The following is a 15,744-nucleotide window of genomic DNA, read 5'->3' as shown; positions in this document are numbered from 1 at the left end:
CAAACTGGGTGAAGTTGGCCTTCACTAAGTGGTCTGCTTTTGTCTCATTTTCAGTTTATCTGCATCTCTGTTTTCCTCAACAGGCCATTCATCAAGCTGAAAGAGTGCAGCAGCGGTAGACCGAACATCTCTCGTTCCTCATCTAGTACCAGCAGCTTCAGCAGCACCACGGGAGAAACAGAAGCTCTGGAAGAACTGGAGACAGTGAGTGATACACTCAGAGTTTGTCTGAACAATGTAATCTTGCCTTCACAAGAGGAGAGAATAGAGAGAAAGCAGAACTGGAAACACATTCTTAAAGTAGAGTGAGGCTGTTGGTGACGACGAAGCCTTCATGGGTGAAACAGTCTGTCATTACCAGGAACTGTCAAACAGGGAGAGCTGAACATTACCACATTGATTATAATGATTACAGCTCCTCTCACTTTCTGTGCATCAGATGACACAGCTTGTCAGTGTTGTTTTAGTCCATGTGTGAAATGCTGTCAAATCATTCCTACTCTCACCATTTAACTGGAGTGCACAGATGCACAGTGTGCTGTTAAAATTCAGATTATTGAAGGCCAGAGAAAATAATGAGCTGTGTAGCAGTAAAATACACCAATGATCACCATAAGGGGAAAATAAATAAAATCTTGCTTTCCCTGAAAAGACCTCATTAAATCTGGATGAGTTTAAATGAATCGTTCAACCTGAAATTCTGAGATTCGCTTAGTCACTTTTTTGCTGAGAGTTCAGTAAATATGAGGGAGCTGTTCAACTTAGCTTAGCACAAAAAAAAACAACGAGGCTGGCTCTGTCTGAGGGCAACAAAATCCGCTCCAGAGCACCTCTAAAGCTCACAAATTAATATGTTATGTCTTGTTGTTAATCCATACAGAAACCCATGTGTAAACAAGCTGTCCGGACTATTGCAGGGAAAAGACCTGGGGAACCTATAAGACAGTCCAGCCCATATCACCCAAAAAACAGCTTTCATTTTTGCACTGCAGTTTTATTTTGAACGTGTTAATTAGTGAACTTTGGAGATGCTGACAGGGGCATTTTTGTTACCTTTGGACAGAGCCAGGCCAGCTATTATCCCATGTTACCAGTGGTTATCTAGCAGCAGCCTCTTGGGCTTAAAAATGAAGCCAACATAGAGGCTGAGGCACTTGAGGCTGCCTCAAGAAGCAAGTAAATCCTCATAGACCCCCTATGTTAAAAGCCCAACTTTACAGCAGTAATAAACATGTTTACATCCTGGTTTCTATCGCTATCTTCTCCCCCTTCATGACAACTGTATGAGGGGGTGAATTTTTATAAAAGTCAGTTAGATTTTATTAAGGCGTAAAGTTATGCATAATGAGGGTGGACTACTTTGAGTGACAGGTTGTCTGCCAATAGTGTCCTTGGCTTTTCAGTCAGATCCACCACTCACTCCTCCATAGCGCCAGCCTCACCCACACATGGTTACTTCTGGCCCTAAAAAAACAAAATGGCAACAGCAACAATGCCGAACTCAAGGCTTCAAAACCAAAGGGTGATGTCACGTCAGCTACATCTACTATTTTGACGGTCCTATGCTAATCGAGGCTAACTGGCTACGGATTGTAGCTTCAAAGAAGTGAATAAATGTGTTTTCCAAAATGTTGACCTATATTTTGCAGCTGTAGCTCTCACTCTTTGGAACTGTGTTCCCTTAGATATAAAAATCGCTGAGTCAATGAATATTTTTAAGAAGCTAATAAAAATTCATTTGTTTCATTGGCACTTTTTAATCATGTGTTTTTGCCTCTTGTGCAGCTCTAATGTCTTTTATTTTCAGCCTCTCTGTCTTATTACGCAGCACCTTGTAACTCTTGTTTTGAAAGGTGCTTTATAAATAAAATCTACTTCTTGGAGATTTCTGCCAGCTTAAATTTTAACCCATATTTTGCAAATGATCACAAAAAGAAAGCCACATTCTGTTGGCTCATCCCTGCAAAGCATATTTTCAAGTGCTGAACATTCAGTGCGTCTAACTTTGCTGACAGGAAGGTTTAAGTCAGCTTCAGGAAAACATCACTTCCTGGATTCACCGAGCCTCTTACATCTTCCATCTCTTTCTCCATGTTAAATGTCTTTGTACTTTCTGTCCACTAGGCCACCCATCCTTGTATAGCATCCTCCTCTGCCTTCAGTCCTTCCCTCAGTGTCGACAGCCAGGGATCAGGTACGCCTGTCATCATGTGCCGCAGTCCAACAGGTAAACCTAGGATTTCACAGAGAGTATTCACATCCCACTGTCAGCAGTTTAACAGGATGACATCCTCGATTTGACAGATTCATGAGTATTTCCTTCCTGTCTTTTCCGTTTCCTTTCCATATTCAGCAGACGTGAAAAGTAAGACGTCACCGAGGTCAAACTTGAAATTCCGCTTTGACAAAATGAGCCACTCATCCACAACTGTAAGTCTCAAGATTCCTGCCTGGTCAGCGAATTTTAATGAATGTCTTTTGAGACGTTTCTTATGACAAAGTGCCGAAAATATGTCACATATCAAATGTTTCAAAGTTAGAACTTTTTAAAGCAGACGTACAACAACATAATTTAGTGCAGTAGGCTGAAAGCAATGAGAAAATGTCCCAAGGTGAGTTTTTGATACAATCACTGTCCATCTTACGGACATCTCATTTTCTCCGGATCACTGTAATGTCATTGAAACAGATGAGCTGGAGTTGGGTAATAGGCCCAGAGTGAAAGATGCATGCTTTCAGTGAACATTCTCCGCTAACTGGCCTCTCTGTTCACCTTCCTCTCTTTCAGTCCGAGTAGCCTTGTGGAATGGAAATATCAGACTTGCACAACAAAGGGACCGCGCGGGTCGACGGAGCTGCAAAAATTAAAAAAAGAAATCACAACAACCACAAAATCACTGTAGAACCACTTCCCTACGCCAAGGATAATCTGACAAGATTACCAACTGCACCAGAGTCCCCACAAACTATAAACTAACTGACAATACTGTGAGTGTATAGTGCAGAGAAGCAGCTAACATGTTGGCTTTCTTTTTAACCAGCCTTAGGCGACACAAATTAGTCAGTACTTTGCCGATGTTACAAGTTGCTGCATCTTTGTTAATTGTTCACATTACATGGAAGTCCTCGCATGGCTGTACTACTGTGAGTGGAGGCCGAGCCAGTCTCTGCCTCAGCTTTTTCTCAAGCATCTAGTTTAATAGAGAGATACGGTGATCTAGAGGAATGGTGCCATGAGACTCTTTATGTAGTCGACTGGTCAGTGGAAAAATCGTCTTTAAGAATTGTCAGACATCAGGATGTTCCCTTTTTGCCTTTGCCCTTGAATGGTACGTCTGGCAACAGTTCCTCTTTTGCCAAAAAAAAGTACACAGAGACAGAGACAAACTCACACAAGCACAGAAACATAATGTAGGCTTACAGTAGCAGCACTTTAGAGGTGACAATACTGGGAGTCTCAATTCTCCACCGCAGGATCTGAGCTTGTTTTTTGCATAGAAAAACGCCTTTCTAGAGAACACCTTTGATTTTTTTGAGATGCTTTTGTAACCTCGCTAGCTGCTGCATTGTGTCTGCTGCACTATCAACACAACATCGCTGAAATTCAGTCAATACCCGACAGCATTTCTGTACCTTTAAGGGTAACTTCTTCAAATCCCTGAACTCAAGTGCTTGGTTAGTGGAAATTAGCTCATAGTAGGGCACAGTAGGAGACACTGCCAACACATTTTGCCATAAGCTTATTTTAGCCAAAGCTGCGCCTTACAATCTATCAAAAGCCCTTTTCACCACTGATGATCTATCTCTGTCTGCCTGTCTGTCTGACTGTCTGCTGTCTCTCTCACTATGTGAGAGGGCAGGAATCTTCTGGATCCGGTTACAGCACAGTTGTGGGTAGCCGATCAACGCCCACATTTGCTGAAAATAGACGTTGCACTTACTGAAAACATTTCACCTTCTGATACCTCCCATTGAAGCTTGCTAGCTCGGTGTATCTGTGTCTATGTTTGATGGAACTTTTGAACAGGAAGAATCTCCCGGGTTTGAAGTTTCCCAGCATGTGAGCTGATGACGATGACTTGAAAAAAAAAGATGCTTCAGGTTAAATGAACCTTTGAACCACACTTTAGCAAAAACACTTTGAATGTGAACTTAGAGCTTTTTTGCCCATATTTGTTTGTTTTTTGTTTGTTTGTTTGTTTTTTATGCTTTGTTAGTTGTTAATATGAAGTCTCTTAGATGTAAATGGCAAAGCCAGTTGCTTACAAGCACAACAGGACAATAGGTCTACACTAGTCCTCAACTATACCCTAACATTAGCCTGGAGCTGCACAAATTAGAGTTAGCAGGGCAAACTGAAAGTGTGCTAATCAAGAAAAAGCTTAAAGACACACAAATGTGTTTGTGACCAAACAACCAAACTGGAAGGTCTTTGGAAGAATGTCAATGTACTCCTACTGTGGAGTGAACCATTCCTGGATGGCTCGATAGTGTGTGAAGTTCTGTCACATCAAACTCAAATCCCAGAGGCTTTAAAGGGTCAGTTCACCCAAATTACAAAAATCTCCTTTGCAATTTAGGTGGCATTTTAACTTGCAAGGCCGCTGTTAAGTTCCTTGATAAGTACCTCAAGGAACTTAACAGCGGTGACTAATACACACTGTGCTCACTTAGCGTAGGCTGGTGATTACCTCGAGCAAGGGAAGCAGGGACAGAAATCACACAAAAGTGGGACGTTCAGATGTCATTTAGTTCGTAGCAGGTATCGCCTAAATGCCCTGCAGCCTTTCCTCTGTTCATATGCTTAATTTATTAAACTGATAACTTCTTTTGCATTGATGTCATGTAAAAATGTAACTGCAGAGTATGCTAATTAATAAGGTAAAAATGATTAAAGGAAATATATTAATTTAAAAGATGTCTAAACATGTATATGTATATTTGGTTATGTAACGTGCCATTGAGAATTTATTCTAAAATAAAATGTTGTATTTTGTGTCATTTATGTGGTTCCTCATTTTTAAAATATCACTTGCTCACAGCTCAACACAGCGGTGTTTTTATTCACACACATCAGAAACATTATCATACAGCATTTGCTTCACATTTTAAAAACTGCAATACCTTTAAATTGGTCGGACTGCACTGAGTGTTTTGCTTGTCCGCAGTCACATTTCCAAACACCAAAAGTGGTGACATCTGTGAAATGATGCCACAAAGCTGAGTTTTTTCTCCCCGCAGCACCTCAGGGTGGTTCAGCTGGTTGATGCATGCTGCAATATCTCCTCATTATCTGCTTCACTTGCTGTCTATTATGCTACCTGCACATGGAGGATTTTTGGCACTTAAAACCGTCACTGCTTCCACGTCAGAGCATATTTAGGACAGTCCACATACAGGGGTAGGCAAAAATGACTCTGCTGGATTATTTTGGGTCTTATTTTGTCCTCTGCTTTAATGGTTTTATACAAAATGTGGGTGAAGTCAAACAACAGTCAGAATGTCTCAGATGCAGTCCTGCAATGAGAAGCTCCCAGGTTACACAAGTCTTTATCGAATGCCTCCCGAAGACGTCAAAGATCAAGCAAGTCCCACATAACTGATCCTCAGCAGACAATTTTTCAACTGCAGTCAGGAAAATCTGAGGGATGAGTACACAGTGGACTGGTCAGGTGCTCTGGTGGCTCCCTGCTGTCTCAGTGCATCCTGGGAAATGTCTGCATACACCACCTGCAACATTGTGAAGGAAAAATAGTTACTGAAGTGCATATGAGGGCTCAGGCATGGGCTGCAGACCTATGCAAGGCTAGTCAGGGGAAACAAGGGCACTGCAAAGGGCATCCTGTCTTGAAACAGGACGTTCACCCACCTCAGTCTTTTGTCGGGACTTGGGGGCAGCTGCAAAATACAAACAAAAAAGACAAGTTGGTGAAAGGAACTGTTGTGACACTGCAACAGGTAACTTTTTTATATTAGTGTAACAGGCTACAGAATGAGAATGAGATACCTTTGCGAGGAGATTTGCTACGTTTCTGTGGTACAGGGCATCGAGGTGGAGGCTGTGGAGCCGGGTGTGGTTGGTCTGTGTCTACAGCTGCATGAGTGGATAGCGTCCTGGGAAGTGTCTGAGGCTTGACTTTTGAACTCAGACAATAAGCCAATCCCAGAATGATGGGAAGGCAAAGAGAAGCACTGGCACAGACCAGAACCCTGTGCAATACAGTCCTCTGAGAGGTGACAGCTGGGGCAGAACACAAATAATACAATTAGATTTTTCTGTGCACCCTAACATATGACAATGATAATATATATGATTCTACATACCTGCAGTGACGTTCACATATTTCAGATGTCCCTGCTGAGTTTCACCATTAGCCCATTTAACTTTGCATCCATAGGAACCTTCATCTGATTGGGTGACACTCAGTAAATCTAAAATTAATTTAGTTTGATTGGCTGAGAGCATCACATGCGTCACACGGTGCCTTACACTTAACTCTTCACCTGTCGAATTAGATCGTATCCAGGTACCTTCCCAGGAGTATCCACAGTGCTGGACCACACAGGACAGAGACTGACTGCCCCCTGCTGGGACATCAAATGTCTCACGCGTTGCCAGAACATCCTGGCTGCATTCTTCCACACTGACACCTGAAAAAAAGGGAAGTCTATTTTAGCTCATTTAAAAAAAAGTAAAGTGTAAATGTCGTAATTTTGTGCAATGGTAGTGACTGTTACCGCCTTGATGTACAATGTTTCCTCGAAGCCATTTTAGAGAACCATCGAAGACAGTATGTGACCATTAAGAGTCTGAACATTTGACGGCTTAAGAAAATTGCACAGTTATTCCATGTCATATAACAAACTAACCTAAACAAATGGTCAGAAGAGCATAATATAATCATATGTTTGTATGTCTATATATCAGACTTAATTCAAATTACTGTGTAAACAACTCTGCAGTCACACAGTAGCATGATGTAGACAGATTAAGCCACCGCAGACACAGACACACAAGATTGCACAATTTGGTACATCTGATCATTTTTTTCAACAGACATACATCTAAGTTTTGTTTCAACATTGTGGGGGGACACATATGTAACAGGGGTTTTTGTGGTCCTCTGCCAGAAAAAGTTGAGTGTCACACAACTGGTGAATTTCTGGTGAACTTTTAGGCACCAATTTGTGCCTTTTCTGCATCAATTCATGGCGTGAATGTCTTTCATTTTGTCAAGATAAAATAATTTGGGTTGTGTTGTTGTTTTCTGACTTCAGAATCAGACTCAAATAATTTCCACATGTCCTGAACAAATAGTTTTAAATCTAAAATAAAACATTTTAATGAGAAAATGGAATGAACGATACCATGTATCTACATTTTAGGAGACATACAGTTTGACAAACATTCCACATGCTGAATACAAATACACTTGAACATGATTGTGATTACCACATTACATGGGTGTGAGGCTATCCAAAAACTGACTCATCAAATATTGATAAGTTAAATATCAATAAGTCATAATAGCAACTTCCTTACAAGATCTCAAAGACTGAGTTACCTTACACAAGCTACTGCGACAGAGCTGAATTCAAAGACAAGACGGTGTAGTCTTACCAACATGTATGGGGCAGATTTTCCATGTTTATAATGAGAATTTGAACTTACTTACCAGTGTGAAGAAGGCAGAGACAGCTGATGACACCGAGGAGAAGGTAACGCATGTCTGCTTGTAACAGCAAGATTCATCACAAGTCGATTTTACTTCCTCTGTTCAGATAAAGTCATGGCTTGTGTGGAAGGCTGCTGCCTGGCTTCATTAGAAACTGCTTATTTAAATTCTTGTCAGGCGCCCGGAGTCCATCAGCTCGATCTTTCTCTTACTTTCTTTTCCTTTTCTCAATAACTTGACAGTTTCCTTTACGCTGCTGTTTCTCTTATCCAGATGGACGAAAAGGAAGGAAATGCCCCATTACACACACACACATTCACACACACGCACGCACACCAGAAAGCTCACATGCTAAATTACAGGAAGAAAAGACCTCATGAACAGGAATATAAACTTCCCAGCAGGAAAGGGGCCAATTTCCAGGAACAGTTATACAGAGAGAGGAAAAGTGAGCAATATCAAAACTGACTTATTTCTTAGTTTTGCACATTTAATTTGTAATTTGTGATATATTTATCCTACGCTTCTCTAAAATGCCTGTGGTGCATGGTCACACAGGCCGAAACACATGGCTCTCACAGTCATCTTGTTTCACAGGATACTTCTTTCCATGCCTTGACCTCCTCTGGCATGAGCATTATCTTTGTATGTAGTGTGTAGCTGGTTAGAAATGTAACAGCACAGTGACTGAATAACTCTTTATAGCTACTGAGTTGTTGCACTGATGACTGTCTTTTGGCTCAGCACACAGAGACAGGTTTAATGAGTTAAGGTTTACAAGTGTGTCAGCACAGGCACATGCTTTGACTTTTACACCCTGTGCATTCCCAGCAACAGCAACCTGGTTTTCAGCAGAAAGTTAACTTTCAAAATAAAAACTGTTCATCTCTAAGAAAAAAACATATTAAAGAACATGTTTGTCACCAGGTTTTGGTCGCTGTCATCATTCCTCGTGTACATACTTGACAGAGATCCCCCTCTCGTGTACTGTCAATGTCAGTGATGACATGGAGTCAGTGGAGTAGATCTATGCAACTTACCAACTCTTGCAAAGCGTTGTTTTATTTTGTAAACACAACCGGATGTTTGATGCGCAGTTGTTTTGTTACGTTTGACTTTGAGCGCGCTCGTTTAACTTTGCGCCGCGCGCTCCCACTCACGTGTTGTGTGGGAATAACAGAGGAAGCGAGAGGAGTGGTTCCTTCTGGATAATAATGCAAAAATATGACGGCTGGAAAGTTCTCTTTTTTATGTGAGGCAGCATTAATCAGATGACGGTGTGTCAGGGGTTAAATTTAGGTTACTTGCAGCAGGAGAGAGATGTAGAGAGGCTTAAAATGGTCACCAAAAAATTGAGTGAAAACTTTATTAAAATCATTTAAAATTATAATATTTTTACCCATGTTAAACTTTGGTTTATGGGCTAAAAGAAAGATTAATTAACTAAAAGGATCTGTCTGCTCTTATTTGTAAAACCAAAAATAACACATTTGCATTTCATCCTAATGTAACCTACTACTACCACTACTACTACTATAATACTATTCTTTCCCTTTCCTGTTGTGTAATTTTAGCTATTAGCCGACTGTGTTAAACAGCTCTTTCCTTACTTAGGGACTAACATTGGCTGTGATATTAGTTCCAAACAAGGAAACCACAACTATGGAGCTCTCACAATTTCCTGGCCCCCTCTCCACCAGTAGGTTATTACATTACATCTGAGATGCAGACTCGTAGCAGGTCTAAATTTAAAGTCTGCCAAAGCAAGTACCAGATGACAATCTTGTTGTGAGTGACGTTTTTCTTTCAAAGCTGTGTTACAGGGGGAACACCACCTAAATGAAGAATTCCAATATAATATTTCCATGGCCTGTGAACATGAGCTACTCTTTGTCAAAGACAGGAAGCAGAGAAGTAGTTTCAGTTTCAAACTTATGATGGCATCAAAACAGATTTTGTGGACATGCAGAATGTTTCTGTTATTTATTTTCTTGCTCAAATGAGCTTTTTTCTTTTGTAGTTTTATCAGGTCTGACACAGAATAAAACATTTGGCTGGCTGCTCTCAGTGTCATCTCTAACATCTTGGACTGGCCCCTGACTCTTAATCTGATATGTTGGTCATATATATATATATATATTCCCTCCAGATCTGTAAGATGCTTCGCGTCTGGTCTGCTAAATGTCCCCCAGAGGTCTGTGTCACTGACTCTCGTTTCTGGAACAGTCTTCCAGAGGATGTCAGACTCTGTGATTTAGTAGACAGCTTCAAACGAAATCTTAAAACTTACCTTTTTTTTTTTTACTTGCATTTTAGTTAATTGATTGGTATCAAACCTAATTCACACGTTTTATGTGCATGAGCGTGTGTGAGTGTGTGATCGAATTTGATTTACTCTGTCTTATACTGTCATTTTATTATGTAAAGTACTTTGAGTTGCACTTGCTGTATGAACTGTGCTGTACAAATAAATTTACTATTATTATCTTCCCCAATGTATTGTTTATGGAGCACCTCCAGGCTTTAGACCATATAACATCACAAATTTGAGTTTTAGCACTCTAGTGTTGTTTACATTTACTAATATTTTTGGACTGTCTTAGACCAAAGGAATAACATGTATGGATTTTGAAAATTGGCATAGTTCCCCTTCAAATGTTTTAGGTGTAAGAATTTATGGCTGTGTAAGGCCTGACTGACACTGTCTTATTTATTTTGTATTGTCCTGGGATTTTGCAGGGTAAGAACTTATTGCTATAATGTTTTGGTTTCAAGTCTCTTTAATTTTATTTTGCAATTTTAAAAAATAAATAAATATAGGCCTATATATAGGCTATATATAAAATAAATGATGATTTTTTTTTTTAAATTGTAATAAATAATTAAACAATGGAATAAGAAGCAATTAATGTTTCCAGAGTTCTCTAGTGTAATAACAATATTTTTTTAAATTAATTTATTGTGGATTTTCATTTTGTCATCTGTCCCACCGCCCGAACTCCGCCCACCCGCCACGTCAAAGACCGACCGCGAGTCCAAAAACGAGCGCACCCCGTAATCACACTGACTGACTGTCGGTGAATGAGATAAACAAAGAGCCGGTGACTTTTCAGGAAAACAGACAACGCTCCTCAAGCTCCTCCGAAACATGGAAACTGGTAGGTCGAGTGACTTTTCATCCTGTTTCAGTCACGGCGGTTTGTGCCGCTGGCAGCCTGTAATTTGACAGCTAGAGGATGACAGCTGAGGGAGCTAACAGGCTAACTTAGCATTCATTGCGTTAGCATGCGAGCCTGCTAGCGTGACTTTGCCGTCGTTTACTCATCTAGGTTTGTCAGTTCATGCCGATACACTGTCAGCAAGGTACCGACATCCAAACTGGAGACACAGACCTCTTAAACAGCTTCACACGGTAGTTTAAAGCTGGTGTCAGCCACAGGAGCCGGAAATGTTAGCATCTGTAGCTAGCTAGTGGAGAATGGAGTTGGAAATCCCAGAAGCTGTCAAAGTCTTTAAAGTGGCAGCGATTCATTGTGGAGAAGGACAAGAAGAGAGATCAGTTACACATTTATTTCATCACTCTGTTTACAGGTTATAATACAGACTACTGGTTTGAGTTAACCTTTAGTCAAACAAGTTAGGGAGTTTGATTGTTTCCATTTCACTCACCAACTTAGCCTCAGGTTTCATAACACTTATTTTTTAAGCAGACAAATGTTTTGGCTTTGGTCAGATGGTTATTTGGAGACCTGTGTTAACCAATTGCTCTTTGCTAAAGCCATTTTATTTTCCTATATTTAAAAAAGTGTGAATTTAAGAATGGATTTTGATATTTTGTTTTTTTCTTTTACTACTCTGATCTTTGGACTGTGGTTTTGTGAGCTGTGGAACCTCCACTGTTAGGCTTCATGCCAGCTGCAGTTCAGCCCTCTGCACATGAAGCAGTGATGGGCATAATAAAATGCTTAGCTAATATAAAGCCAGTTGTGTAACCACTGGTGTGTAAATTTGCAAGTCACCCTGGCTGCCTGTGCTATGCCCCTCTCCATAGAAAACCCACTGTGATGTATGTTCTAAGTATTCATGCCTCCACTTGTTGAATAACAGCGAGAGCAACCAACTAGGCTTTCAAATATCTGTTCTTAAACACACTTCTCCTACACTGTGCTTGTGATAACTGCTGTCAGGTTGAAGCTGTAGGCTAATACTGTGTTACAGATTGAAAATTCATCTCTTACTATTCCCCCTTTGTTATCTATCCATAGTCATCAGTGTCAAAAAATTCAACTGTTGCGCCGTAAGCAAAAAGACATGTTGACACGGGACCCCATGCAGGTCTCTCAAAATATTCTCTGCCTTAGGCCTGGTTCTGCGTTTTCTGATGGTATGGGCATGACAGTTAATGAAGTTTGACACTGTCCTAATCTGCGGCGGTCACTGTATTTGTGTCGATGGAAAATAACAGAATGCAGCTGAGAGAGAGGGGTCGAACTCTAGGCAGCATGCATGACTAGGCAATGTCCCTTTCAATGTTTAATTGCTCTGCACTATTATTTGACGGAATTACAAACCACACACCAGTGGCGGTTTGTTCTGTCAGAGTGTGTGTGCGCCCGTCCTTCCCCCATCCAGCGGGACAAGACAAGCTTTCCAGTGTGTTCCTCTCACAGATGGAGCCAGATGAGTGAAGCCACTTATAGAGCTGCTAAAAAGTATTCTTGATTACTTCCTTGTTTGTCTTTGTCTTGTCTTTTGCCCTATGCCAAGCCTGTCCATCGTTCTTCACCAGAGCTTTAATCATGATTGTGCTCAGTATCTTCAATAGACGACTCTTCACTATAGTCTATGGATGGTAGAAAAGTGATGTCCTAGACTCTTGTAGTATTCAATAAATGATGTGCTGTTAGTTCATGACTATTGATCTGGTATTTTCCAGGCATTATTGTGACATCTGAGTACTTGAGTGCTCATAAATCAGATCTAAAGAGGAAGTGTGTATGGCTAAAGTGCACCAATGAGTCATGGGAATTGGGACAGTAAGAAATTCCTCTTTGTAGTTATAATCAGCTGTCGGATGATCTAGCTTTGAAAGGCTTCCTGTTACATGTTAGCTTTATTTGTGCTTGTCTTCCCACCTTCATTATTTGAGCATTCATTCTGTCATTAACTCTTCCTGTTCTTTATTTTTCCCTTCATCCTCCCTCCTCTACCTCCCCCAGGTCTGAGTCAGGAGAAGGTAGCCACCTTCCAGAAGCGGCTGCGGGCCGAGCCACGCTACCTGTTGGCCCAGAATGTGTCAACCTGCATTGACCCATTGGAGGTTTGTCTGCACCGGCAGACTGTCCAGGATACTGTGCACATCTTCCAGCACTCTATTCCCACAGAGGGCAAGCCCATTACCAACCAGAAAAACTCAGGTAACAGGGTGTAGCAACATTATTGATTATACGTGTATCTTTTACAATACAAAGAAATGTGTCCATATGTGGGTGTAGGTGAATGTCCTAGCTCTTGGTTCATCACATGCAGGTGTGAACTGCAGTTTGGTGAACTTGCATATCTGTTCTCACTGCAACATTAGAGAGCCCAAACATATTACTCGGTGCACATTGGTCAGTGAAGAAATTTCTGAAGCAAACAGCTCAGAATTGACATGTAGACATGTTCACACCCCTGTGTCACAGCATGTGTTCATTTTAATGACTGGAGGACAAGCAGCAAAGATATCCTCAAGTTATATATTTATTTTATAATATATTTTTTGACTGCAATTATCTATCACAAATGATGGATAAGCATGCTCTAACTTTTGATATATTTCAGTTTTGTTTGGAGTGTGCACTGTATTTGCATGATGTTTGAAGTTCCTTAAATTTGATTATTCAAATCAGTTGCCAGCTGGATTATTAATTTCCTTTTAAAAGCACTAATTGTTCTCCAGTTTGCATTATTGTCTGCAGCTCACAGTAAAATCACAGTAAAAAAAAAAAAAAAAGTCTAGAGTTGCATGCACTTTGAGCATCCAGCAGACAGCCCATGCCCACGGCATTATAAAGCCAACCATAGGTTTTGGGACTGAAAAATAAATGTATCCCCTTAGACAGCCATCAGTTTAGTTCAACATAGTATGAAAAAAACTAGGGATGCACCGAATATTCGGTAACTGAATATATTCGGCCGAATATTGCAAAAAAACACATTCGGTATTCGGTGGAATAAGTGAAAAGTAAGGCCGAATAATAGCGGCGTGTTTTGATAACGCAATCAAACAGCGTGCGGTGACGGATGGAGTAAAATGTCAGTGGCAGTGTGGCGATATTTTACTCCGTCCGTCACCGCACTCGCGACTAAAAATAGTTTTGTGCGGGCAAAATAAATAATTCAGCACGCTGTGTGAGTACAGATTTCAACCAGCAGCAGAAACGAAACGGCGAATCCCGCCGGTTGTGGGTTGAATGGGGGTCATAGACACAGACAGGAACATATTCCTGTCAAATATGGCGGCACATGATAACGGCTTACCGGCGACGGAGAAGTCCGGCTCCAGGTGAATAACTTTTTGTCATGACTGCCCAGTAGTACCTGAACAGCCGAGCCGTGGCGGCACACAGTATGTGGCGTATCAGAGGAGAAACGAGCCGTTNCTGATACTACTCAGAACCATGATACTTTCATTGGTATCGTACTGTGGGTCCCAATTTTGGTACCGTGACAACACTAATCTGGAGGGGGTTCATCTGCAAAAACTAATGAAAAACTAAACAACGGCATTCGGTACTCGGTATTCGGCCAAACGTTAATATTATTCGGCTTCGGCTTTGGCCACAAATTTTCATTTCGGTGCATCCCTAAAAAAAAACCTACAGAGACATGAAACTTTCTCCAGATATCCTACAGCAACCTACCAAGCTTTGGTTGACATCAACATGCCTTTGTTAGCATCCTCAAAAAGATTACACAGTGAACATGCAGTAATTATTAAACCAGCTCCAAACATTCTGTGTCGGGCACATCCCAGTTGTCCTATGAAGTAATCTAATGACCAGGTGACTCTAGCCTTTAAGGATTAGAAGTTATATATAAAGATGCCTGTGTGTTTGAGACTTGTTAATTAAATGTAGAGTACAATTAGCATACCTGTTTGCCTGTACAACACATGTCACTGTAAGTCCTCACTGATCTGCATATCTCTATCCGTCTTTGTCTTCTCTTTGCCACTAGGGAGATGTTGGATCTTCTCGTGCCTCAACGTCATGCGACTTCCCTTCATGAAGAAATTTAACATAGAGGAGTTTGAGTTTAGTCAGTCCTATCTTTTTTTCTGGGACAAGGTAAGACGCAGAACCACACATCCGTTCTCTGCTCGTCTGTGTGTTTTTTTCAGTCTTCATAGGCTGAGAGATGCACTTTGTAGTTGATCTCTTTCCGCTGTAGATTTATTTAATAGTTTTCTAATCTTGTTTTTTAGTTGCATTCGCTAAGTATTCTTTGTAGTAAACGTTTGCAAATCATAAGTGTGGTGTGGTTGTATGGAAGGTATGATTGCTATCATGTTGTTGTTGGTATTTCTTCATATTTTTCATTTCAATGTTTGTTGTTTTGCAGTCAGGACACCATGTGAGTGTGTGTGTAAATGTGTGTGCGCATGTGCATTGGTACAGTATCACTGTGCGGCACTCTACTACTATACAGTCATTGTCCCACTAAAACCCTCTTTTGTGTGTTTTGGTCAGTGCTCTTCCAGGGCTGACGTCACAGTGACACCGTGCTAGATGTTTTTATCTCTCTGTGTCTTTCTCTTTATGACCTTTTTCTCCCACATGTTTAACCAGTTAGTTGTTTCACCTTAAACGTTCTTGTCCTTATTACAAGTGCCAGTCGTAGGGACTAACCCTGACTGTAATATCAGTTCCAAATACATAAACAATAAATATGGAACTCTAAAAATATCCGGCCCCTCCTCTCAGCCAGGTTACAGTCAGGTCCATAATTATTTGGACAATGATACAGTTGTCGTCATTTTGGCTCTGTACACCACCACAATGGGTTTTAAATGAAACAATGAATA

General features: G+C 40.8%; 3 protein-coding genes across 14 annotated transcripts in view; 2 read left to right on the top strand and 1 right to left on the bottom strand.

The window, feature by feature from the left end:
* The window catches only part of rap1gap2a (RAP1 GTPase activating protein 2a), a 97,998-nt gene extending 93,003 nt beyond the window's left edge, over positions 1–4,995 (top strand). For 10 of the 12 annotated variants that reach the window (XM_050058867.1, XM_050058861.1, XM_050058843.1 and 7 more), the window contains 4 exons: positions 84–204; positions 2,125–2,227; positions 2,354–2,430; positions 2,789–4,995. In XM_050058867.1, coding sequence (XP_049914824.1) covers positions 84–204; positions 2,125–2,227; positions 2,354–2,430; positions 2,789–2,797 — 310 coding nt within the window. In that variant the 3' untranslated portion in view covers positions 2,798–4,995. The remainder of the gene's footprint in view (positions 1–83; positions 205–2,124; positions 2,228–2,353; positions 2,431–2,788) is intronic. The other 2 variants (XM_050058853.1, XM_050058832.1) reach the window with 1 other exon arrangement.
* A 51-nt stretch (positions 4,996–5,046) lies between these two features.
* On the bottom strand, positions 5,047–7,965 carry si:dkey-52l18.4 (uncharacterized protein LOC560708 homolog). Its single transcript, XM_050059115.1, has 5 exons — positions 7,677–7,965; positions 6,325–6,651; positions 6,008–6,241; positions 5,870–5,898; positions 5,047–5,730 (listed from the first exon to the last, which is right to left on the bottom strand). The coding sequence occupies exons 1-5, from the start codon at positions 7,726–7,728 to the stop codon at positions 5,632–5,634; spliced, it is 741 nt and encodes a 246-aa protein (XP_049915072.1). The 5' UTR covers positions 7,729–7,965; the 3' UTR covers positions 5,047–5,631.
* A 2,734-nt stretch (positions 7,966–10,699) lies between these two features.
* Positions 10,700–15,744, top strand: part of blmh (bleomycin hydrolase) — a 25,421-nt gene continuing 20,376 nt past the window's right edge. Inside the window, exons 1-3 of the mRNA XM_050059070.1 lie at positions 10,700–10,834; positions 12,896–13,093; positions 14,898–15,007. Coding sequence (XP_049915027.1) covers positions 10,825–10,834; positions 12,896–13,093; positions 14,898–15,007 — 318 coding nt within the window. The 5' untranslated portion in view covers positions 10,700–10,824. The remainder of the gene's footprint in view (positions 10,835–12,895; positions 13,094–14,897; positions 15,008–15,744) is intronic.

The sequence above is a fragment of the Epinephelus moara genome, chromosome 2, assembly GCF_006386435.1.
Source record: "Epinephelus moara isolate mb chromosome 2, YSFRI_EMoa_1.0, whole genome shotgun sequence".
In the NCBI taxonomy this organism is placed as follows: Eukaryota; Metazoa; Chordata; class Actinopteri; order Perciformes; family Serranidae; genus Epinephelus; species Epinephelus moara.
Note: the sequence above shows the minus strand (reverse complement) of the source record. Positions and strands in the feature narration are given on the sequence as shown.